The sequence below is a fragment of the Mus caroli genome, chromosome 8 (genome assembly GCF_900094665.2).
Source record: "Mus caroli chromosome 8, CAROLI_EIJ_v1.1, whole genome shotgun sequence".
In the NCBI taxonomy this organism is placed as follows: Eukaryota; Metazoa; Chordata; class Mammalia; order Rodentia; family Muridae; genus Mus; species Mus caroli.
In genome coordinates this window covers 51451466-51479010 of record NC_034577.1, presented here as the reverse complement: position 1 = coordinate 51479010, position 27545 = coordinate 51451466, and the positions used below count along the sequence as shown (strand labels likewise).

General features: G+C 36.1%; 2 protein-coding genes across 2 annotated transcripts in view; both read left to right on the top strand.

Annotated features, from left to right (window-relative positions):
* Galntl6 (polypeptide N-acetylgalactosaminyltransferase like 6) overlaps positions 1–27545 on the top strand; it is a 1053895-nt gene that overhangs the window by 205217 nt on the left and 821133 nt on the right. The window lies entirely within an intron of this gene.
* LOC110299854 (myeloid-associated differentiation marker-like) lies at positions 12287–14429 on the top strand. The gene has a single exon (XM_021169757.1). The coding sequence runs from the start codon at positions 12480–12482 to the stop codon at positions 13428–13430; it is 951 nt and encodes a 316-aa protein (XP_021025416.1). The 5' UTR covers positions 12287–12479; the 3' UTR covers positions 13431–14429.

Here is a 27545-nt window from a genome sequence, read left to right as displayed (position 1 = left end):
AGAGAGGCCCATTGGACTTGCAAACTTTATATGCCCCAATATAGGGGAATGCCAGGGCCAAAAGAATGGGAATGGGTGGGTAGGGAAGTGGGGGACGCTATGGGGGACTTTTAGGATAGCATTGGAAATGTAATTGAGGAAAATATGTAATAAAAAATATTAAAAATTAAAAAAAATAAAAGATAAAAAAAGCAATACAGCATTTTACAGCTACTAAAGACAATGGTTTTCCCAGCAGGACTCAGAAAAAAAAAAGAAGAAGAAGAAGAAAATAATACCCATTCTATAATGAGGATGCTTTTATTGATAGTAGATGAAGACTAAGTAGACTTAATTTTTACCCATTCTATGTCACACAAAATTATGTATATAATCACATCACAAGCAAAACATTTCTGAACTTATTTACATTGTTGAAGTCTTTTCTTGGTACTTTTTGGGCATACACAAAATAGGCTGTTTGAAATCATATTACAGTATGCTGTTGAGCATCATACGGGTTTCCTTCCATACCATAACATTTGGAAATATCATATTCAAAATTTTCAGCAATCAAATCAGAAAAATTAAATATTAATTCATGTGTTATCAACAGTAAATACTGGAAGTAGAGTCTATTTTAGGCACAAGTTTAAATAGGGATTATACACACCCTTAGCCATTACCATTTTCTGCAAGTATTAGGCTGATAATAATTTTATTTTTAAACAATGAGTGGAATGATCAAAATTAGAGATAAAGTATACTATTACACTGTGACAAGCAGATACTTTTTATTTTACTTATACAAGACTAGTCCAGACAAGTAGATTAAGAATAGGGGAGTGGGGGTGGGGGGAGGGTATGGGGAACTTTTGGGATTGGATTGGATTGCATTGGAAATGTAAATGAGGAAAATACCTAATAAAATTTTTAGAGAGAGAGAGAGAGAGAGAGAGAGAGAGAGAGAGAAGAAAAGAATTAAAAACATAAATTGTTGCCTGAAAAAAAAAAAAACAAATTAGTTCATATACATGATCTAGTACTGATGCTAAAGTCAGTTTCAAGTTATTTCTGAGAACATAAGAAGGATATTCTATAAAAACCCTAACATTTATTCTTAGATGTCTATGTTTCCTTGCATATGAATTGAAGGCAGGTAAAATGAAACGTCACATAAGGTCATATCCTTGAATTTCTTGTCTGTGCTAAAACTACGGTAAATAATTTTTCAACAATTTGAAGACTGGACCACGTATTTGATTTCTCATATATCAAAATACCTTTACTACATCTTTCAGTCCTTTCTCTGGCATGCCTCCCACAGCTCCTCCTTACACCTTCACAAAGGATGTCTGTTTCTTTAGAAGGGGCATATGTTCAGGCAGTAGATACTTTGATCATCTGTCTCTTGCAGCCTTTTAGCCTCCTCTTCCAAGATGTTTCCAGAAGCTTGGAGTAGGTGCTGGCTATAGGTTGATTTACTGGGGTCAGGTACCCTTGTGTTTTGACAAGTTGTGGCTTTCTGTAATGCACTCAGTCTGCTGCAGACAGAAGCTTCTATGGAGGAAATGACGTCTGCAACTCTTTACGGATATAAGAATATATATTTAGAATCCAATGATAAGACAAGTGGTGATGGTGAATGACTTCAATCCCAGAAGCCAGGAGGCATAGACAGGCAGATCACTGAGTTCAAAGTAAGCTTGTTTGACAGAGAAAGTTTCAGGACAGACAGATGAATACAAGCAAAATTATAGTGTGTTGTTGTTTTAAAACAATAAAAGAAAAATCAACTACATACTGACATACCCTTTAAAGGAAATTGCACATGTATGTTAATGAGTAAAAGAGAGAGAGAGACAGAGACAGATACAGACATAGAAACAGTGGGTTTCTATCTTTATGTACATTGAACATGAGTATAAACATGCAATACTGACATATATACATGAGAAAATCCTACATATTGATTTCCTGTTGAAAATCAGACCTGATAAATTTCATACATAAGATAACCCTGCTTGCATTTTCCAATGGCATAAGAGAGCATAGAATTATAAGGATTTACTAAAACCAAAATATGTCTTTACTAATTAGTAAATTCAATTTTTGATGCTTCATACATGAACATTGCACCTAAATCAGACCTGTCCTTTTCTCTCCTCACCCCATTTTTACTGTGCCTCCACTTCCCTTTCTCCCTCCCAAATTCATGACCTTTTTACTTTAGTTAGTGTGTGTGTCTGTGTGTGTGTCTGTGTGTGTCTGTATGTGTTTATATTCTTACATAGGTATATACAACCTTTTGAATCCATATAAAACAGCAGTTCTCAACCTTCCTAATGTTGAAAACCTTTAATCCCGTTCCTCATGTTATGGTGACTCAACTCTAAAATCATTTCCATTGCTAAGCATAACTGTGCTTTTGGTATTATTTTGAATTGTAATATAAAAATATATGTTAGCCAAGGCCTTAGGTGACACAAAGTGCTCATGATCTACAGGTTGAGAACCACTGATTTAGAAGGAAAAGCATGTTCTTGACTAATCGGTGCATGAAAGGGCAGCTATAATACACAACATGCTAAGAGAGGTACGAAGTGATTAGTGATGGGGCACTTCATGCCTTTCCATCTCCTGATGCAGCATTAGGTAAGATTGCCTTTGAATCAAAAAGAAAACAATTTTGCTTCACATCATATTACCGAAGATGCTGTAAAATATTTTAGAACTGAGAGGCTAAGATCAATATTATCAAATAGTTATAGTAAATACATGTACATATGTGTTTATATATTCAATTATTAGTAGTATAATTATCCCCATTCACAAAATGTCAAGATTTTTAAATGTGGTATATTTGTATGTGTCTTTGGAATAGGTACTCTGTCTCTAATGTTTCAAAGTAGTATAAACTAAAGAGAAGAGAAATGAACTGCTTCTCTCTAAGTGATTCACATTGAAGAGTTCATGTTCAGTGAATGCTGAGCCTTCAAGCATGATCAACAATTGCATGATGTCACTAAGCTGAACACTTTCCTGTGACTCTAGAATTACACAAATATCACTAAAGAATTTAGATTTTTCAAATAAGCAGTGCAATAAAAGCTTTCAATACATGGTGTGATAATGAACACCACTGGCCCATTACTTGTAGTGGGGATAGAATGATTTTATAATCTACTAATGGTTTCAACACCAATAAAAGCATGGTTCTGTGTTTAAGACATAAACAGAAATATAACATTAATCTTTCACATAAGCTTAGCTTTGAGACTTCCTAAAGCTTGGAGAAAACTAGGGCATAAACCAATGGTGACATTACCAACATATGTAATACAGATGATTGAAAATACATCTGAGTCTCCCAGCAGATAAAGGTGGGAACTTCTCCATACATCATCTTAATGGTAGTATTTTCCACAATGTGACATGGCACACACTTTTCATATTTCATGAGTTCTATTTGCCTGACTTCAAAATGGCAAATATGCTAGTGAACAGTACCTTAATATTCATGGGATTTATAGATGGCTTCGACAGTTGTCAACTAGAGAAATGACTTCATCAGTAAGGAGTCTGACTTATGATTTCAGGCACACATAAAATCATGTAGTCATTCACATATGCATTTTCTCTGAAAGGTATTCTTTGCATAGTAATCTTTTATGAAAATTATATATATATAAAATATTTCGTAGAAAGGGAGAATATTTCAAATGCTACTTGGCTATACAATTAATATCCATGAAATTTTGTTAGACTCATATGTTTAAAAGTTATCATATTTTGCAAATGTAAAATTTGAAAGACACAGTCAAGTACGCATCTTGACACTTCTCAAGAATGTACCCCATCAAAACACAAGTCACATTTACATGGGGCAATTTTTATATTTTACTCTTATATAATAGAAACACATATTTAATTGTTTAGTTTAGGAAAGAATATTATAAATTTAGTTGTGAACCACCTCTCTAGTGCTAAAAGAAAAGATTAAAGCAGCTCTCTTCATTGCAAAAAGTATATACTCTGCTTCGTAGGTATTTTTAAAACATTTTGTTTGTGGAACTGCAAAAGAAACTGAAAGTTTACTGGTGATTTCACTGTTATAAATCAGAAAGGGAGATAGCATTTGAAATGTAAATAAATAAAATAACCAATACAAAAAATTATTGCTTAATAAATAGTAGCTTGTAGAATGCAAAAAAAAAAACTTAAGAGTCATATTTTTTCATTCAGTGGTAGTAATTAATTATACATTGAGTATGTTTTATACAAACACATATACTATATCATAATTTTGTGTAAGTGTTGGTTCATTATGTTAACCTGAAGTTCTATTAATAGAGAGACTTGGGCTATAATTATTGTGTGGTTAAGTATATTCACCAGCTTTTGACCTCTTACCAAACTCGAGTCAAGTTTCTAAGCACTTTATGGATATTATCATAATCAGCTAGGTACTATAATCAACCAATTCTGTAGCTGGAATAAATCAAATAACCTGCTCTAGATTTCAGTACCAGCAATGGTTGAAAACCTGTGAGTTGTTGCATCAATGCACTCTACAGCCTGAGGGCCAATAGCCCTCAGAAATTGAACTCAGAATGTGAACTCAGTGAGAAACTAGGCAACAGACCCACCCCAGTACCCTTTCCATGCTTTGCACCATACAATTTATTTCTATTGATCAATAAATATAATGTGCCTGGATATATCTGCTTTTGTGTTATTTGATTCCACCAACAGTAGAAGCTAGTTTGTATGTTTTGCATTTCGTTTTTCTTAGTTAGAAAAACAACTGTGCCTTCTGTGACTCGAGTGTATCTCATCTGTTGGGACATTTTTCCTAGAAACATCTAATTTCTCGCATCCTCTGGGTTTTAGACAACAAAGTTATGATGGCATCCCAGAAAAGGGAGAGAACTGCAGTAACGATTTCAATGAGGTGTAGATACTTATTTCTTGGAATTTTGCTGTTGAATTTACATTCATAAGAATACAAAATCCTAATGAGATTACAAAAACACATGTTCATATTTCTGCATTTCAGAGGCAGGAGGTATCTTTATAAGTTCATATTCAGCATCATTTACATATGGAATTCCAGGTTGTCTAGAGATACATAACAAGGTCCAGATTGAAACCAAGCAATCAAACAAACAAACACAAAAATCAAAGAATGCTAATTTTTTTTTACTACATCTCTGAGTAAATGTTTGAAGAAGGACCCTGTGCAAACTTAGGTTTTGAGATTGGAGACAAGGAAACTCTTGAGTCACAAGAGGGCACAGTTGTCCTTGTCCTCAGCATTGCCCTAGTTAGCCCTACCTCTATGTCTCATCTGTTGGGACATTCTTTCTAGAAACATCTAATTTCGCTCATCCCCATTCTATGCCTCTACCCTACCTACTAATTCCTAGGAAGTCTACAGCAAGAGCAGCAGTTCCTCACCAGGAAGCACATGCCTTCCTAGGCCTCTTGTCTCACTCCTGTTTTTTTTGTGCAGGTGCCACAACTCGGTTGTGCACTTTTGGCGCTCACCCTACCTCCATAAAACCCAGTCTTGCCTGTTCTCTTTGAGACCTTCTGTCTTTTCACACCTCTTAGCCCTGTAAAAGGGGAGATTATTCTGAGACACCAAACAGAACTCAGCTCATCCTGAAATCATAAGCTATGTCCGAGGTCTTTAATTTCCACTCAGTCAGGGAACTCAGTTTCACTTTCTGAGAGAAAACATGGAGGCCAGAGTGACTTCTGTTCTGGCCAGTCCATCAGTTGTCTGCAGCCAATATCTGAAACATATTTCCAGACTGATTTCCTGACTCTGACTGTGTATTTTCATATCAGACACTAATTATTTCTAATGGCTTTTTATTTCTGTCTTTTAAGCTTTTTATGAACCTTAATTAGTATCTTTCATGTTTCCATTTTAATTATATTTCTCTTATTCATTCATTACTTCTTTTGTTGGGCACAATCTCTGATTTTTTTTTTTTTTTTTTTTTGCAAGTGAGACTGGCATTCTGTTCTTGGGCCATCTCATCTCTCATTTGTATAGTGGATCAATTTGCTAGGCAGAATACATATCTCTTCTAGACGCATTTCTTTTTGCTTAGTTTTTAAACAGATGTGGAATTCAATTACTATAGTTCAAATAACACCAAGTCAACTGCAACAAAATTTAAATCTCAGTTACTGTCTCCTACAAGTCCTTAGTATTATAGGAAGTAAAATATTGCTACAAGCTATTCAGTCATTGGATCACTAATGAACACGTGTATATCCTGTCTAGAAACATTTAATCTTCTTTCTCATTTCTATGACCAAAATCCTACTTTCCTCAAATTGAGTTGGTGGTTGGTCTTTGTGCATCTGTTACTCACTTTCTATACACTGACTCAAGCCTGACTTGATGCTCTTGTGTATTCTGAAAATGCCTGAAAAGAAGCTATGTCTGCAAGCTGATGTACTGATTAAAAGAGTAGTGATATGCAGAAGTTAGAATGTTGCAGGTCTGATACCATTCAAATTATTAGAAAGGAGGTTCAGCGTTCAAGAGTAAAAAGCCATCTCGAGTATCATGCTAAATACCAATGGATTTGTGTTACTTCTAAAATTTACAATGATAGTCACTATAATTGGGTAAAGGTTCAAAGATACTTGCAGTGTATTTGGCATAATTCTAACACATCTCTGGATGCCTTCATTCTGCATACCAAGATTATGAATTTAAAGAATGCTACTCTGTTGAGCTTTGATGCTGCAGATATTGCTAATAAAATTACTCATGGCCTGAGGTCAGTATTTTCATCTTGGACAAGCTTCAAAAATGGCATATATGGCTTGATCATGCTAGCCCGTTTTGTCATAGGAATAATTTTATTCCTGGATACTTTGTTAAAACTTGCCTTTGACAACATCAACATGTTGGCAGCCAAAGTACATGGCTTGAAACTAAAAATGAACCCCACACAGAGTTACTAATTTAACAGGCCAGCAGCCAGGTATGGGTAAGTTCTGCACAGAACCCTACCGACCTAAGACAGAATGGAATTGCTTTTGTAATGCTTATTCCATGGTGGATAAGGAAGGCATTCTTGTCAGAACCCATAAGACAGACTCAGTCTTGTTTATAAAGTAAAAAAGGGGGCGATCAGGAGAACCTTTGAGAGGCCACTTGGCAGAAATCTGACATTGGCCAAGGACAAGGAAATATGTTTCAAGCAGGAATCTGACATTAGATCATGACAAAGAAGTTCAGGAAGGAATCTGACATTAGGGCATGAGAAGGAAATAAGTTCAGGCAAGAATTTGATGCTAGGGTGGAACAAAGTGGTAGCCTTCAGGTATGAATATGACTTTGGGCTAGGACAGGGAAGTAGGCTCAGATAGCATGATCATCCTGATAAGGCCTTAAAAACAGTGACCCTGGGAGTAATCAGGGGACTTTGCTTATTGCCTGCTTGTTCCTCATTGTACTGCCTGCCCTTAATATTTGCATGTAATTAAAAATGATATAAAAGTGGATTGGGAAATAATATACCTGCCTCACCCTCAGAACTGGCTGGGGTCAAAAAGAATGTTGCAGGTCCAGAGGACAATTAACTTTACTTAGGGGGGCTAGCTTTAGCTACTTTCTTCATGGAAACTAACAACCCGTGGTTAATAGATAAACAGCAAACAGACAAACATTGACAAAAACCCAGAATCTATTGACTTGGCAGACCACCATCTTCTACCAACCCGAAGCTAAGTATGGCACCAAATAGCACCTGAGGCCTCTAAAAAGGCTTGTCCCATTTTGTAGCTACCACTTATCTGATATACCCTTTAAAATTGCCTCAATTTTTGTCTTTTTTATTGTTGTTCTATAAAAATATAAAACTTCATGAAATCCCTTCCATATTAGAACATGAAATTCCATATTGGAACATGAAACTTAGGGTTGGGTTGACTAACTTTGTTTCATAGTCACACTCACTCTAAAAGTCTCCAGAATTAGGAATATCTTATGTCTTTGAGGTATTTCCTCTTTGTGTGTGTGTGTGTGTATACATATATACATATATACATATCTGTGTGTGAACAACTCTTTCCACTGATCAGTTCTTGTGTGATATCTTATAAAACCACAACCATGATTTTATTTGATGGAGAGTGGCTTATGTAAAATGATAGCAAAGAAAAATTCTCATGATCATCCTGTAAAGGAAACAGAATGGAAAGAGAAACAGGGCTAGAAAAGTGTATGAAGGAAATGTTTTTTTGTTTGTTGGTTCGTTTGTTTTTTCTCTTTAGTCTTTTTTTAATTGATATTTCCTTTATTTACATTTCAAATGTTATCCCCTTTCCTAGTTTCCACTATGAAAATCCTCTATCCCCTCCCCCTGCTCCCCAACCCATCCACTCCTGCTTCTTGGCCCTGGCATTCCCCTATAATGGGGAATAGAACTTTCACAAGACCAATGGCCTAGTGGGTCATCAATGGGAGGAGAGGCCCTTGGTCTTGTGAAGGAAATGTTTTATAGTTGCCATCATCAGGCATAATCAGGATTTTCTTTACTGGCAACAGACTATTTCCTTAAAGGCACTGGGTTAGGGACAATAAATGTACATGCTTGTTTATGTTAACTTTGAGTTATGTTCCATTGGAGACATGTCTAACATTTCAAATGGCAATGGCTTATATTTTTCCTCTTCCAAAGAATTAACTGTAAATTCTGTCTTAACATATTGTTAATTCTGTTCTATTCTGTCAAAGAGTATTTAGTTAGTTAATTAGTTAGTTAGATAGTTAGTTAGTTTTAGGCGACAATTGAAGTAATTGCACTTACAACTTTTAGCTGTGTTCTCTTTATATAGGTCAATCAGAGGAGCCCTTGTATAGTTCTGCTCTAGCAATGCCCGTCAACTCCCAGGGACCATGATTGATGTCTCTGGTTATCATGGATATCGTGCACAATAAAACTTTCAGCAATGCTCTGGATGAAAATAGCGTGATGTAAACGTACCATGCAGTTTAGTCACTGGTCAGGGACTAAGACGTTGTCTTTTTCTAAATCCTTATTATTTTTGCTTTACTTTTTATTGGTTTTAAGATTTTTTTGTTATTATTAAACATATTCATACAATAAATTTTGATTATAGTTTCCCTCCTTCTAGTCCTTTCAGTTCCAGATCCACACACACACACACACACACTCTGCCTCTTATTAGTAGAAAACAGGCTTCTAAGAGGTAACAACCAAATATAGCAACATAAAATATAGTAAGATAAAGCAAAGGCTATCATATCTAAGATGTACATGACAAACCAACAGGAGGAAAAGAGCTCCAAGACCAAGCACAACAGTCAGAGACCCACTCATTCTTGCTTATAGAAGTATATTAAAATACTAAACTAATAGCTATAACATATACACATAGGACTATGTCCCTTTAGGCCCTTTGACTGCTGCTTCAGTCTCTGTGAACTCATATGTGGCTTGTTTAGTTGATTCAGAGGGTCTTGTTCCCTTCGTGTTTTCTCTTTCTGCACTGGCTCTTACAAACTTTCTGAGTCCTCTTCTCTGAGTTCATGACCTGATCCTGACCCTGATCTGATCTGAAGGATATCTGCAATGCAGACTCTCTCTCTCTCTCTCTCTCTCTCTCTCTCTCTCTCTCTCAGTATAATTGGCTGTGGGACCCTGCATCTGTTCCCATCTGCTGCCAGAGGAAGTCTCTGATGACGACTGGATAAGACATTGATCTATAGGAATATCAGAATGTCATTAGGAATTAATTAATTAATTTGGTTGGTTGACTGTTGTGACTAATAGTGCTTGGTTTTACCCTGGGTCTCTGGGCTATCTAGGCCCTGGTTCTTGGGCACTCGAGTGCTGTCAGCTATGAGTTCCTTCTCACTGAGCAGGCCTTAGTTCAAATGATGAGGAGCAGACTGGAGGCTGCCCTTTGAAATTCTGTGTGTACCTGTTCACAAACATCCATGCACACACACACACCAAAAGCATCACACACATACAGCAAACATTAGTTTAATACAGACTACTTTCATATTAATTATTTTAGAATTCCATGTAACATAATTTGCTCATATCCACTAACTTATAACTCCTCCCATATCCACCCCTTTCATATCCACACAATTTTCTATCCTTGTTCAGTATTTTTTTGAAAACCATTAAGTCCAGTTTGTACTGCCCATATCTGCTTGGTTATATATCCAACCACTTAAAGGTTATTGACATACTGGGGCAGCTTCCAATAAATACTCACCTATGGGTGGGACTTCATAGCCACAAACACTCCATGTTGGGGCATGTGCAAGTCTTGCGCATGCTGTTAAAACATCTATGAGTTTATCTGTGCAATTATCCATCATGCTCAGAAAAGAATGTTTCTTTGTCCACATCTCCTGACTAGTTTTTACCATCTGTATGCCCCTCTTCCACAAAGATCAAAATGTTGTGAGTGTGGCTTTCAAATGATGAATAGGAAGATTTAAAAGACTTAAGAATGAGAGAACAAGGTAGGGGAACATACACAGGAAGGTGGATGAACAAAAAAAGACATTTTGAAAAAGTTATGTGAAAACATCACATATAAAATGAGGCCAAATGATGTTAACTTTAAAGGTTTGACTACCAAAAAAAAAGTGCAAGGAATGGGCTATCCCTTTTTTGTAGATGGTGGCCACTGACTCACAGCCCTGTAAACAATATTAGCTATTGCTCATATTCTGGGTTACCATCAAGATCTTGATGGTGAGATCTTACTGTTCAAGACACTTCAAACTTAAGTCATAGGGAAAGGAAACATCAAGGTGGAACTGACATGGAAGCTTTATCCATCCTGGGTAACATTCCTAGTGCTACAAAGTGCTATGCTTAATACTAGAGGAGAAGGGGAATCCTCCGTCTCAATCATCGGTGAGCACCTTGAGCTGCAGTAATGCTGGACTTGACAGGAGATGCTCATCAGTGCAGTAGTGGCATGAATGTCATGGGCATAACTACTCACGTGCTCATTTGTTTTAAGACTTGCTCCAGGAGATGAAACACTGGCTTGGCACAGCAGTAGTGGCCACAATGAGTTTACTCTGCTATCAATAACATTGAATATTTCCTTATTATGTTTACATAAAGATTTTTTTAAAGGAGATGGGTTAGCATATAGGAGTATACAACAAGATTTCTATGACTTATCAGAGAAGCTATAGGAGCACAAAGCACAAAGAATCAATAAAAAACAAAGCAAATATCATTTATGTAATTACATACACATATTTATACATATATGTATTCATAACTTAGAGCAGGTCATTCCTACATAAGAAACAAAGAAAAGCAGAAGAGACTAAAGATCAGCTATGCATGCAAACCACATTCTCAGGAATCCCCATTCTGATTGTGTCCTAAATTCTTCTCTCCCCATACAGCCACGAAGGAAAAGAATGACTATGATCAAACTTCTTTATTAAAGAACAGGAGTAAAATTGTAGCATACGTGAAAACTTGTAATCCCATCACTTGTGAGGTTGAGACAGGGGAATCAAGAATTTAAGGCCAGCCACAGAGTCAGACCAAGTTCCAATCTAACCCGAGCTAAATGAGAATAAAAAAATAAAATAATAATAGGACTACTTAGTCATCTTCTTTTATAACTATGGAAAGGGTGGCAGTACATTTTCAAAGTCAAGAAAGCCTTTAAACCTATCAGGGTCTTCTTCTTCTTCTTCTTCTTCTTCTTCTTCTTCTTCTTCTTCTTCTTCTTCTTCTTCTTCTTCTTCTTCTTCTTCTTCTTCATTATTATTATTATTATTATTATTATGTATTTTCTTCATTTACATTTCCAGTGCTATCACAAAAGTCCCCCATACCCCCCTACTCCCCTACCCACCCACTCTCACTTCTTGGCCCTGGCATTCTTAGAGTTTTCTCTAAGACCATGTTGAATTCTTCACCTAGTTCTGTATGTGTGTCTGTGTCTGTGTGCGTATGCGTGTGCATGTGCGTGTGTGTGTGTGTGTTGTCATTTGATTCACAGAAGGGAGTAGGAAGGGCATCCATCCATCTCTTACTTCCTTTAGGATGGATAAAAACCTCTAGGTAATGAGATTTTAATAAACATGATAAAAATTCTTGACCCATTTCCAAGCCTGGCCGGGGGCTAGGAACTATGTACTTAAAGCCTCGATCTGATGCTATAGATTATTAACTGCTGGAGGATTTATTTTTCTTTAATTAAAGGGGAAGTATACTACATACCGACTACCCGCAACATCTACCGTCTTTAAACATACAAATAACTGCCTAAGTCACAGCCAAGGAGAACAGGTATGCTTTGTTATTGAGGCACTTCAAAAAGCCAACAGCATGAGCAACTTCAGAAGCCACGGTTTGGGGAAGTATTCTAGCCGCACATTTTCTTGACCGAGGTTTAGTCTCTCTTCACAAACTGTAACTTTCTTTGTCAGGTCCTCAGATTAGATGGCAGACATGCCAGCAACGGTGATTCACACCACCTTCACGAAGTCAATATCCCCAGGCCTGGACTCTTTGATTATTGTGGCATCCCCTCGGGCACTGCTCCAGCCTCTGGGCCTTCTGAGGCTACTGCAGTTGTGTTCTACCGGCATGGCTTTCCCACTAGTGCTCTGTATGGGTGCCTGGATGGGCCCTATGGGAAGCTGGTGTGTGTTCTCCTGGTGCTTTAGCTTCGCCATGACACTGATCGTCCTGGCTGTGGAGTTGACTGGACTCCAGAGTCGCTTGCTCCTGTCATGGCAGGAATTCCCCATCACCTGTGCCTGCTATGCTGTTCTCTTCTGTCTGTCATCATCCATCATCTATCCTATTACTTATGTGCGGTTCATGTCTTATGATTACACCAGAAAATATGCTGTCTGTGCCATTATATTCTCGTGCATTTCCTGTGTGGCTTATGCGACAGAAGTGACCTGGACTCATTCAAGGCCTGGATATATCACTGGCTACATGGCCTCTACAACTGGGATGCTCAAGGTTTTTGAGTCCTTCATAGCTTGCGTCATCTTTCTCTTCCTCAGCAAGTCACAACTCTATGGGAAGGAACCTGCCCTGGTATGGTGTCTGGTCGTGTATATCATATGCTTTATCCTAACCATGGTGGTTATCCTGCTCTGCCTGGGGAAATGTACCAACATCCTGCCCATCCCATTCACCACCTACTTGACAGGCATGACTTTCATGTGTGTCCTCTTGTACATCACCGCCATTGTCATCTGGCCTCTCTACAAGTTCAAAGAAGAGTTTCATGGTTTACCCCATCGAGTAATGGATTCGAGCTGCAGTTATAAAAGTGCCCACTCAGTGTGTGTCTGGGACCGCCAACTGACAGTGACATTCTTGACTGGAGTCAACCTGATGGCATATATAGCGGACTTTATGAACTCTAGCTAGCTGGTGTACATTGAGATTCTAAGACCCACATGTCATGTCCATATGGCATCAATTTTATTTTCCTTGCTATCGTTTCCTGTCCCCTTTTCTTTAGACCTGGCTCGTTGTTCTCTTTCCGGCTTTCCTTCCTTCCCTTTCACCTGTTCTAGCTTCTTTTTCATTTTCACATCCTGTTTTGCCCCTGAGCTGTGTCTTCATAGCGTTTGTCTTTAACACTTTTGTTTGTCCAATCTATATTTTTCTGTTAGTTTCCTCATCTTTTTATTTCCTGGTCACTTTCTTTCCTGGGAGAGCACTCAGATTTGTTACTGATTTATCCACTGCTCCCACCCCTGAAGGTGTTGGCTACACACACCCAGGCTCCTTTGCTGCTCTTCCTGCTACCAGCCTGAGAAGGAGCTTCCTGTCAAACTATGGTGAAATGTTATTTTAAATTTTCCAGTTTCTTATGCAACACTGTTACTTTTACCTTCTCTGTGTTGTTTCCTCTAACTTTTCTCTAACTTTTCCTCTAGCTTTTCTTTCTAAGCCAAAACATCATCACATGTCAGTGTCTCTCTCTGAAATTCCTCTTTGCTTGACTAATTAACACTGGATGGGTTTGATCTCAGATCTAATATTCCAAATCTTATTGATCCCAAATATGCATATTTTGCTTCATATGCTCAACTTCAAATGCCCTTATTATCTGCTACACAGAAACCTCCTAATGTTTATCAAATTTGTTATTATAAAATTCAAACATATATCAACCATCCAATTTATGTAAACACAAAGCTGATAAGAACTTCTACTAATAAAAAGTATAAAAGCTTAACTTAAGAAACTGAATGTTTTATTATGCTGTTCTATGCAGTTTGAATGTATAAGCAAAGCACTGTGGTAGGCGTTTCATTGTATTGTTTTCTACCTATATTAATATTTCCACTGGTTACCGAGCTTTTTTCTATAACTAATGAAACTACAGTTATAATACACAATTTAATAATTATGATTTTATATTCTATACTGTTATTTTTTCATACCTATGTTTTTTTCTCACATGTCTTAGAAAAAAAAAATGTGAGGGTGATTTGCAACAAGATTACATTAGCAAACACAAATAGCCACTTTCTTAAATGTAGGAAGCATGTTTTCAATAACTTTCACATGGAAATAATATTAATTTTAACTTCTAATTGGTGATCTTTCCCAAAGTTAGCACTTACAACAATTTATTACACAGGTATATCTTCTTAACTTTCAAAATGAAGAGGAAAACTCATAGCACTTAATTGTTAGTTAATAATAATTTGAGAGAACAAATAAAACTCTAACTTGGACATTCTTAGGTATACCATAACACTTTAAAGCAACTCTAGGGAAGATTTTAAAATACATTTACATAACTCTAAACTATCTGATAAGACTAACACAGATCTTTCTCCAAACAAAAATAGAAAGGGATTTTGTAGGTAACTCAAAACTATTTGAAGGGGACAGAATATTATTTAACTTATATTTTAAGACTGCTTGGCCTCAGTTTCAATTCCAAGAAAGGCAAAGAAAGTTATTGAGTGTGCCAAGAATAATGCTTACAAACATTCAGACAGAAATAATATATATTTGGTGTTTAGGAGACAATTATTTTAAAAATTAGGTTGCAAACTTGTCTATTTTCCTAGAACATTAATGAGTATATTAACAACTGTCACAGCAGGATAACACCTACACCCTAGAAGATTCTCAAACAGGGTCGCTCAGGAGGGGATCTTGGGAAATAGCAGCCTACCAAGGACAGTACTGCACAGTGAATCTGAGAAAATACTTCAAGATAACACTATGAGAAAGGAAGAGTAAAAGGGCCCCTGGAGACTCACAAGAAAAATACTGATGATAAACAGCCAGTTGTGAATGGTTTTAACAGGTATTATTCCAAAGCAACCTCACAGAGTTGTTAATTTATGTGTGTACAGTTGCTGTGAGAGAGTCATCATCAGGTCTACAACATACATACTTTGGATTATAAATGTTAAGACAAAATTCTTGTAGCACATGATTTTGATTAAATGAGTCAACAATGTATCAGTATTTAGATAAAATTTCTTCATGAAATACTAACGTAGTCAATCATAATGAGTAACATTCGAGGAATACATATTCAGACCTACCCTCATGATTGCTAACATTCATGGTTTTGTGTTTTGTTTTGTTTTTGTTATTTTGTTTGTTTTTTAGTGTGGTAAATTATGGGATTGAGGATTAAATGGGAAGCAGTGAACTAGGTATTCAGAAAAATATCATCCACTGAATCTAGATTAGAAAAGACCTACATTTTATCATAATGTCCATAATAAATTCCTTCCCAGAAAAATAACTAGCGAAATTATTTTACAGATCTTCTCTAGAAAGAACTTTCTCAATTATGTACATCTGTTTATAATGATTCCCCAACATGAGATTAGCACTTCCATTTTACATATCAGAAAGCAGATGCAGGGAGACTGAGGCTGAGAGATCTATGGTGAGTTTAGAAGAGCCACGTTTGCAGTTACGTGAAGCCCTCCAGCTTCAAAGGATTATTAGGATAAGCAAATTGTCAGTGTCTCTCTATATTGATGCACCAGCATCATCCTTGTATAAGAATTGTTTGCCCTGTGACACCATCATACGGCATAACTGACCATATGTGTGATATAGTTCCCATTCCCCTCCAATTACATTCTTTACAAAATAATGTATAACAAATGTAAATATATAGTATAGTACTTTTAACAGTTCATAAGAATTCAAGAAAAATTATACCCAATATTTGATATTTGGATTTGGTAGTCAGCTTTATTTATTTTCTTGCAGTACACTGTATAAACATATATGCATGGAGAAGACAAGAAAGTTCATGGTAATTTCTTAAAGGAGAAATAATAGCAAGAACAACAATAATAACAGTTCTTAGAAAATAATGTGGAACTTCTATGGCCAACTGATGGGAATCCTGGGAATTTGAGAAGAAAATGTTTCAACCAAATAAAAATTATCAATATTTAAATTTCACAAAATAATTTCCTTAAAAATATGCAGTAATTTTATAAATGGAAAAGTTATGTATAAGAGTATTATTAATTGTATTTCTTAAAATTTTGTTGATGTAACATATAATTTCAAGCTCAATTAAGAATCTTGTTATATAGGTATATGTGTGATCTTCAAAAAGTATTATATGGCTCTTCTTATAGTTAAAAGAAACAGTAATTATCAAGTATTTTATGTCCTATATTTAATTCCTTCAACAACAACAGCAAAAAGAGAGAGAGAGAGAGAGAGAGAGAGAGAGAGAGAGAGAGAGAGAGAGAGAGAGAGATGGGAAGGACAGTGGAAAAAAAGAAGGAAGGAAAGAAGGAATGATAGATAAATGAATTAATTTCTTATAAAGAATAAGAATCAGAGTTAGAAAATTTCTTCTAGGCTGGTCAGCCTTTATTCAGGTCAGTGTTAAGAAATGTGTTCATTGTATATATTGGATATAAGCCCTCTATCAGATGTAGGGTTGGTAAAGATCTTTTCCCAATCTCTTGGTTGCTGTTTTGTTCAATTGACAGTGTCCATTGCCTTATAGAAGCTTTGCATTTTATGAAGTCCCATTTGTCTATTCTTGATCTTAGAGCATAAGCCCTTGGTGTTCTGTTCAGGAAATTTTCCCCAATGCCAATGCCCATGTGTTCAAAGCTCTTCCCCACTTTCTCTTCTAATACTTTCAGTATGTCTGGTTTTATGTGGAGGTCCTTGATCTACTTGGACTTAAGATTTGTACAAGGAGATAAGCTATTTTATAATATTTTGGACTATTGTGAAGGGTGTCATTTCACTAATTTCTTGCTCAGCCTGTTTATCCTTTGTGTAGAGGAAGGCTACTGATTTGTTTAATTTTATATGAATCCACTTTACAGAAGTTGTTTAACAGGTTTACGAGTTCTCTGGTGGATATTGGTGTTTTGAAAATTTCAATATCTTTATCTATCAGGGAAAAGTAAATAAAAAACCCTGAGATTCCACCTCACACCAGTTACAATGGCTAAGATCAAAAACTCATGACAGCAGATGTTGCTGAGGATGTAGAGAAAGAGGGACACTCCTTCATTGTAGATGGGATTGCAAGCTGGTATAACCATTGTGGAAATCAGTCTAGCTGTTCCTCTGAAAACTGGACATTGTACTACCTGAGGACCCAGCAATACCACTACTGGGCATAGACCCAAAAGATACTCCAACATATAACAAGTACACATGCTCCACTATGTTCATAGCAGCCTTATTTATAATAGACAGAAGCTGGAAAGAACATGTATCCATGTCCTTCAACACAGGAATGGATACAGAAAATTTGGCACATTTCCATAATGAAGTATTACTCAGCTACTAAAAACAATGACTTCATAAAATTCTTAGGCAAACTAGAAAATATCATCCTGAGTGAGGTAACCCAGTCACAAACGCACACACACCTAGTATGCATTCACTGGTAAGTGAAGAATATTAGCTTCAAAACCCGGAATACACACGATGCAATTCACAGACAACATGAAGCTCAAGGAGAAGGAAGACCAAAGAGTGGATGCTTCAGTCCTTCATAGAAGGGGAGCAAAATTTTCAAGAGAGGAAATATGGAAAACATGTGTGGAGCAGAGACAGAAGGAAAGGACATCCAGAGTCTATCCCACCTGGGGATCCATCCCATATGCAGCCACCAAACTCAGACATTATTGTGGATGCCAAGAGTACTTGCTGACAGGAGCTTGATATAGCTGTCTCTTGAGAGGCTCTACCAGAGCCTGACAAATACAGAGGCAGATGTTTGCAGCCAATCATTGCATTGAGCATGGGGTCCCCAATGGAGAAGTTAGATAAAGGATTGAAGAAGCTGAAGAGGTATTCAACCCCATAGGAACAACAATATCAACAGGCCAGACCTCCAAGAGTTCCCAGGGTCTAAACCACCAGCCAGAGTACACATAGAGGGACCCATGGCTCCAGCTTCATAGATAGCAGAGGATGGCCTTGTCAGGCATCAATGGGAGGAGAGGACCTTGGTCCTGTGAAGGTTCTATGCCCCAGTGTAGGGGAATACCAGGGCAGAGAGGCAGGGGTGGGTGGGTTGGTGAGCACCCTCATAGAATCAGGAGGAGGGGGGATGCGATAGGGGGTTTCCAGAATGGAAACCGAGAAAAGGGCTAACATTTGAAATGTAAATAAATAAAATATCCAATAAAACATATTTCTACATTTCACAGTAGAAAGGTCATTGTAAAAAGTGCTTATAGTGTTACAGTGGTGATTCAGTAGCTAAGAAAACCAAGGCTCCTTTTCAGTGGGCTGGAATCACAGGACCCACTAGGGTGATCAACTGCTAGGAACTCTATGCCTAGTGAATCCTTTTGGTCTCCTTGGACACTGCCATCAAATGCAAATTTCCCACTACTCCACACATATGCAACTAATTAAAAATATAAGTAAAATTTCTCCACAAGCCACTTAAACTTTTGAAATGTTTAAACAAGGAATGTTTTATAGGACCCAGGATAAGGTAATAAAGCAACCTCCCACAAAATTTACTGAACACTTGAAGAAAGTGAGTCAGATAGAATTTTCTAAAATCATTTATGAGACTGGAACATTTCTTCATGAACACAAACACTTCTTAGAAGTTTATAGCAATTTAAAGTTTTTAAATAATAGCTCATGACTGAATCCTGTCTTTTATGATATTTATTTACTCTATCAAAAATGACTATGGTAATCTTGCTACTACTCAAATATTTCATGAGGTCTCATAGCTAAGACTTTTTAAAGAGTCCTTTTATTTAATTCTTCTAAAATAAAGACATTTTGACTACTGAAGCACTGACCCTAATCATTGCACACAAAACCTGCCTGCCTACAAGTTCTTCGACTCCCTTCCCTTTCTGTAATTGACCCAGCAGCTGTCAGTCTTACCACACCATGCTCCCTGTTGCTCAGTATTGATTCTCTGAGAAAGGTGCATTGAGGTAGCTGTTCTTGAATCTAATTTTTCTATCCGGCTTTACTTTGTATTAGTTTGAACAGACACCATCTCATTCTCTCTAAATATATGTGCCATGGAAATACAAAAGTCCTGGAGCCTAGAGCATTCATTAATGTGGAAATAGGGTAAACATTTATTATATCAGAAATAGTAGACTGCACACCACTGACCAAACAACAGATGTGTCAAAATGATGCATTACTTGATTTCTGCTTCACTCTCCTCTCCTTTTTCTACCTGCAAACAAACATGGTAGTGGATTTTAAAAAGTAAAATAATACTGGAAGCAGACTAAATGATACTAGAGCTCCCTGAAGATGTAATAAAAGTAAACTTGTATAGGTCATTATGTTTCCTGTTTATTGATTTTAGTAGTCAATATTATTAGCAGCTAGTAGAAAAACAAATTCTTTTGGAAATTCCAGGTGCCATGTTAAAGGAAAGACAACGTGAAGGTAGTTTAGTGTTTGAAGAAACAACACATTCATCAGGTAATATACACATAAAAGAATGATCAACATACTAAAAGAATTTTCTACGGACCTGAAGGAGTTAGATTGTATAAAGTGGAGTGAAAGGTGGTTTTTATTGGGATTGTATTACTGTAAGTACATATTTGAATGAGAGAATGATGACTAACAGTGTTTTCCACATGAGCATAACACTGATATTTTCTGGCATTACTTTTTCAGTCCCTGGAATTCGCTCATATCCTAGAAGCAGTGTTCTTAATACAACCGGCAACTCCTTCTAAAAGCTTCACTAATATAAGACCTTTGTTCCTCTTTCTCTAGTTACAGAATGCCAGTGTTTATAAATATCAAAAAGTATTTTAGATTGTGGCAAGTTTTGAAGATTATTCAATGGACATAAGTGTTTGAAATACCAGCATAGCAATGTGGAAGTAAGGCTGGAAGGGAAAGATTAATGGAGTAGACTATTCAGAACCAAGAATAATAGTCTCTTATTCTAATACTCTATCACTATATCACATTAACCCTCTATCAACCTCATATATCACTCTATCATAAAAAATGATGTTACAATCCAAGTATCAAAACTAAAAATGAACCCATTATCAACCTGTCAGAATTATTTCAAGGAAGTATGTATTTATGAAATATATATGTATATATACATAATTATAAACACATGTATACATATATATTACACACATGCATACACATATATATATGTATATATATATACATATATATATGTGTGTGTGTGTATACATATATATATATATATTTTTTTTAATTTATTTCTCAGTATACTCCATTATATTAGTCGATAGGCCTACAGTTTTTATGTCAAATTATGTTTCTATTTCTGCAGCACTTCAGTAACATTTGTAAACACAGCTTATTGACTGAATTGCATGTTAATGTGGCAGTAGTCATAGAAGACTATAATCATAAAGGCTATATAGACTCAGTGATTCCTTCAGGTGCTCTAGATATTAGCTAAACTGTTGTGTGCACAGTCCAACAATGCTTGGACTAAATGCAGTGTGTAGACTGTTGTATAGAATGTGAAATGAAAGATTTTTACAAACTATAAGAGAACTTTAACATAATTCAATTTGGAATAATAAAGCCTCTAAATATACTGTCTCCTTTAAACTTGGGGGAGTTTGTCACAATACCAGAAGGCATTCGTACAGGACCCTGCCAAGCACTCTCTGCATGCAGAGCAGAATTTTTCCAATTTACATTCTTCGAAAAAGGACAGCTCAACCAAATTTAATGTATTTTGGCTGACGATTTGTATGCTTAGTCTCTGCCCAACATACTTTACTCTGAAAGAGCCAAGCTATAAAGCCTAGAATTATAGTTTTTAATAGGAAGTTTGATAGAGCTGTTTGCACTAACACTGCACCCACTGTAACAGGAGCATAATTTGTATTTTAAAGAGATGGGAGTGTTCTTCATGGCCAAGAAAATAATATTAGACTTTACAATGCTTATTTCTAAGGACTCATCTTTTCTATCTACCTCTCTGTATATGTTAGAGTATTTTTAGACTATTTCATTAAATATACATATATATATATATATATAATCATAAAATATATATTTCTTTGTGAACCTTAATCTAATTTTAAAGTACCAAGACTTTATAAAGGAAGCCTATTTTAAAAAAAAATTAAATAGTCACAAGATTATTTAAGTTAACTTCCCTCTCTTTCTTTCTACACTTGACGACAGTGAAAAAGTTCAGTAGCAGAGTTGAGGGGGAGGCAGCATTGACCCATATCTTACCTTTGTTAAACACTGGTCACATGAAATATTTTTTTTTTTTACTTTTTACATTTATTCTTTATTTGTATTAATTCCTTTTCATTTTATTTTCTACTTTTCTCTCTGACATTCTCAGTAATGTGATTAAAAATAATGCACACTTTGTTGAAAAGAGCCATCCAATCATAAAACATCCCATGACAATAGATAGTAGTTACAATATTGTAGTATAAAAAATCAGTTAACTTTTCTTGATTTTTAGGGTTACATGTCTTCTTAAGGAGAGAAGATATAATTGTGTCAAATCAAGGAATCATTAAATATTTCAAAATAAGAACACATGATCGGTTGAGTAACAGTTTGTTCTTCTTCCTCTCACTCAAAATTTTGGATGGACAGCTGGACTCTAGTATTGGTTGTCTTAGGTTGTGTTTTTTGATCAGTCAGTAAGCTGATGATGAAAATATGATCTATCAGGGAAATGGACATATGTGTTTGAAACAGAAGTATAGCAATATGGAAGTGAGGGTGTAAGGGAATTATAGACAATAAATTATATATACATACAGCCATTAAAGTGGGGAGTAGATTTATTTTTTAATGGAATATCAAAAACTTTGTAACAGTGTACCACAGACATTTTTTCCTAATATACACAGCTATGTGTGATTCATGTTGCACCAATAGGCTGATAACTATCCATCTTTGATTGAGACGGCAAAACAAAGGAGAATCCTAGAACCTAGAACCTTGGGAAAATGCATAAGTGGTCTACACCTAGGCAATAGTGAAGCTCTAGTGCCTACAGGCACAAGCTACCAGGATTTTCACCCCAGTGTAGTAACACAGGGTATTCTACTAATGCTAAAACTTTTACATGAATCCATGAGATATAAAATGCCTTTTAGAATCATATTTATGAACATCTTACCTTCATTTTATTAATGCTCTCATCTGAGCCTGTCTAAATGTTAACCAACAGATAACTAAAAAGCAAATCATCACAGAAACTTTTCAGAAACACCCAGTTATACCACTCCTGGGCATAGACCCAAAAGATGCTCCAACATATAACAAGGACATATGTTCCACTATGTTCATAGAAGCTTTATTTATAATAGCCAGAAGCTGGAAATAACATGTATCCATGTCCTTCAACACAGGAATGGATACAGAAAGTGTGGTACATTTATAAAATGGAGTACTACTCAGCTATTAAAAAACAATTACTTAATAAAATTCTTAAGCAAATAGATGGTACTAGAAAATATCATCCTTAGTGAGGTAACCCAATCACAAAAGAACACACATGGTATGCATTCACTGAGAAGTGAATATTAGCCCAAAAGCTCAGATACCCATGATATAATTCACAGACCACATGAAGCTCAAGAAGAAGGAAGACTAAAGTGTGGATTCTTTGGTTCTTAGAAGGCAGAACAAAATACTCACAGACAGAAATAAGGAGACAATGTGAAGAGCAGAGATTGAAGGAAAGGCCATCCAGAGACTGGGGATCCATCACATATACAGTCACCAAACCCAGACACTATTGTGAATGCCAAAAGTGCTTGCTGACAGGTACCTGATATAGCTGTCTCCTGAGAGGCTCTGCCAGTACCTGACAAATAACAGAGGTGGATGCTCACAACCAACTATTGAACTGAGCACAGGATCCCTAATGGAGGAGTTAGAGAAGGGACTGAAGGAACTGAAGAGGTTTGCAACCCTCTAGGGAGATCAACTAACCAGACTCCTCAGAGATTACAGGGACTAAATCATATACCAAAGAGTACATATGGAGGGACCCATGGCTCCAGCCACCTATGTAGCAGAGGAACGTCTTGTAGGACATTAATGGGAGGAGAGGCCTTTGGTCCTGTGAAGTCTCTATGACCCAGTGTAGATGAATGCCATGGCAGGGAGGAAAGAGTGGGTGGGTTGGTGGGGGACCACCCTCATAGAAGCAGGGGAGGGGGATGGGTTAGTGGGTTTCATGGAGGAAACCTGGAAAGGGGATAACATTTGAAACATAAATAAAAAAAATATCCAATAAAAGAATAGAAGAAAAAAAGAAATTCTCTTAAAATCTTGTCTATCCTTAGTACTCCACTCTCAGGGGAACTGACCATCCAAAGTTTAGTTTTAAGAGAGCACCAAAGGAGAGAAAATGTGAAGCCCATGTCACATCTTCATATTTAAAAATCATAGATAATTTGAGCTAATTTAGGTATTAAATTGGAAGATGAAGGTACATATTTTGGGAATGTTTTGAGAGACATGAAAAATGTCTACTCTTCTAAGACTCTAATGACAAAGTGCATAGGTACATAGACAGTGGCCATTCACTTAATCCTCTAGACTCTACACAGTTTTTCACCTTCAGAAACCACGGGCTATGTCGAATTTGGACAGAAGTACAGAGAATTTCCAGGAGATATAAGAGGGAATAGCCTAATGTCAGGTGAGTGTATAATAACTCTCTCCATCCCAACCTCCTATAAACAAATGTTGTAAGCCCACCAGAAGGTCAAATCTCAGGGGACTCTAAAAGCAGCTATGCCTGCTCTGACTAAAATGGGATGCTTTGCTTAGAGGAGAGTGTCCTATAATATTTTAATAGAAACACAAGTCTCCAGTTAATCTGTTTACTATTCATCCAGGTCCACTCACTAGTCAGAGGAATCAGGTCACATAGAGAAAGGGATCTTGTTATACATATATATATATGTGTGTGTGTGTGTGACCTTCAAAGAGTATTAGATGGCTGTTCTTATACCTAAGAGAAACAGTAATTATTAAGTATTTTAGGTCTTATATTCAATTCCTTGAACAACAACAACAACAACAAAAGAATTAGAGGGAGAGAAAGAAACAGATAGACAGACAGACACAGACAAACAGATACAGACAGACAGAGACAGAAACACAGAGACACAAAGAGAAATACAGAGACACAGACAGACTCAGAGAGAAACTGAAAGAGGCAGAGAGATACAAAGAGACAAATACAGAGACAGAAAGAGAGGGAGAGAGGCAGTGAAGTAGAGACAGTGTAAGACAGATATAGTCAAAGACAGAGACAAAAATAGACGAGTTAGTCCTGACCAATAGAGAAACAGAAGATCAGTGTAGTAGACCACAGAGCTGTGGACTGTTTTACCAGATCGTCTGTATGAAATGCATAGCAGCAGCGTTGGTAGGAACACCAGTCTGGCTTCTCTGTGGACACGTGGTGATGAAGCAAATCTGCAGCACCAGAACATTCTTCACAACATTGCTGAGGACACATAACACTAACTTCACTGTAACTGCTCTTAAGCACCCACATACTCAGAATTCACGATAGGCTTTAGAACTCATGGAGTTCACAGCCATCTTTCAGCATCTAGGACAGTTTGTCTTTCTGACAAAGTTTTTCCACATAACTCTCACAACTTATAAAGCTATACGTATACATATTTATACCTAATAATAATCTAGTCCACACTTACATTACATCAAGCTAACATATCATTCTGTGAATGAGAAAGGAGAATAGGAATCACGTAAGAGCCCCACATGTGGTTATTTAGTGTCATCTGATCAGCCCTAAAATCATATAGGTAACATTATATGAAATAAGGAAGTTATATTTATACACTTGGTAATAAGTAATTATATCAATGATGTATGTCTGCATCTCACAACAATAAAATAATCTAAGAATTTAAGAGATAGCAAGGGGGTACATAGGAAAGAGTTTGGAAAGAAAGGTAAGGAGAAAAATATGAAAGACTACACAAAGTGAAAATTTCACTATATAAAATAATTTTAAAAATAATATTCATCTAGGCAGTAACATTGATTAGTTAGACAAAAATAAAACTAAGATAAAATAAAGGCTAATATTTAAGGTAAATTATATTGTCTCCATGACATTTCATTAAAAAATCAAGTACATTTCTAACTAGAATGATATTCTCAGTACTATATATTAGTGGTTTAGTTTCAAAATTTGTTAACAGTAATTTACCTTAAAAGCTCCTTCAGGTTCTTCATGAAGATATATGCAATATATTTTAACGTTCAGATAATGTTCAAATCAAGCAAATTCTGTCTTGGTATCATAATCCACACAGTGATATCAAAAATTTATAAACATTAACAGGAAAAACCATTAATGTGAAAGAGAGAGGCAGCTCTTCTCTTAAAAGCAGATCCTTTTGTGCCTGTAGTACTGGAATAGCTTGGGAATCCCTGGCACTAATTCTTTTCTAAAGGGGATACTGAAAAAGACAAAAACATATGTTCTTGGCAGCAGAACAAAAGGCTTTATAGTAACTCAGCATTTATCCACTTCAAGCCAACTTAGTGAGTTATATTAATATCAAAATTCTCTCTTGACTTTTAAGGGACAATATTGCAGTTAATGACAAAAATGTTCCATATATGTAAATGAAAATGTACTAGTATGTTCTCTGTGTGTACCTGTGTATATACATGTATGCATGTTTGTATGTATGTGTGCCTGTGTGTAATACACATATAGCCACATACATATGTTCATGTAACTAAGCATGCACAAGGTACAATTTTCCCTGGTGAAGATATACTCCAGTAAACAAAGGAAAGACCTATTTAAATTTTATACTTTGAAGGTTTTTAAATCTTTAAAAAACATTTATGAATAATACTAAATTAATCACATTATTATTTTTTAAAAAGCACACATATGCATAAATCGATAGCCCAAGCTAGAAATATTATTCTAAGAATATTATTTAATGTATGTGGGCAAAATATCAACATAGTTTGTCTCACTGAGAAATAAAGACAAGATTCTAGAACATGGAACACTTGCTTTGATGTGGGAAATACTCGGCGATTCTTCATGAAGTATCCCACATCTTCTTTATAACTGGTACATGGCAATAGTTTTTATTTTATGACTATTTTCATCACACATGTTACTGTAAGTGTTTTGATTCAAGAAGCTCAGCATTTCATCTCAAAAATAATTATTTTAAGAGGGACATTTTATTTTCGATGAATTGAACTTACCATGAAAAGTGTCCCATTCTATGGAAGTAACAATAATACATCACAACGCAGGTGACATATGTACTGAAGAAAGTTCTCAAAGTCTAGAAGCTGAAGAGTCTAACTTTGAAGTCAATATCAGGCTGAGTCTTTGAAATAGTTCATCGATGGGAGATTTCTGTTTATGTTTTATCATTTTTCAAAGGAGCAGGGCAATATGATAATGCCATCAGTCAGATTTCTTACTTGTCTTCTAGAGATACAACTTTCAAAATAATCACTGCTGGAGAGAAAGTTTCCACACAAATTTCAGGATTAATATTTAGTCTCTAGCACAAAAACAATCAGGTATAATAAAACCAAGTAATTACTCAGGACTTACTCATAGTGGTCAACTTACAAAATTCCAACCTAAGTGAGACTCTCTAATAAGCTCTTATGACTTCAACCCTTGTAGAAATATGAATGATATGAATAAGCAGTAAGGTGATATATAACCAACTCTTTCATCAACTTGACATTAATATGAGGATCACAGTACACTCGAATGTTACAATTAGTCTTGTGGGAACTGTTAGTAATGCACGCATTGATATGTATCCAAGTCGAAAGTAGTAGAATATCACCTCATGTGTGCTATACCAGTGTCTGTTTCTGAAAGGCTCTCTAAAACAGACAAAACAAACAAAACAACTAGGTATCACTATACTGAGTGGCCAAAGCTCATTGCAGTTGTGTTTCTCTTTCAAGTGTAGGCAAGAAATTCAGAATAAGGAACAAGTTACACTAACGCTTCTCTAAGCAAGGTGA

Excerpts from the sequence above, each read along its gene's own strand:
- LOC110299854 (XM_021169757.1), top strand. The coding sequence starts at position 12,480 with ATGGCAGACATGCCAGCAACGGTGATTCACACCACCTTCACGAAGTCA.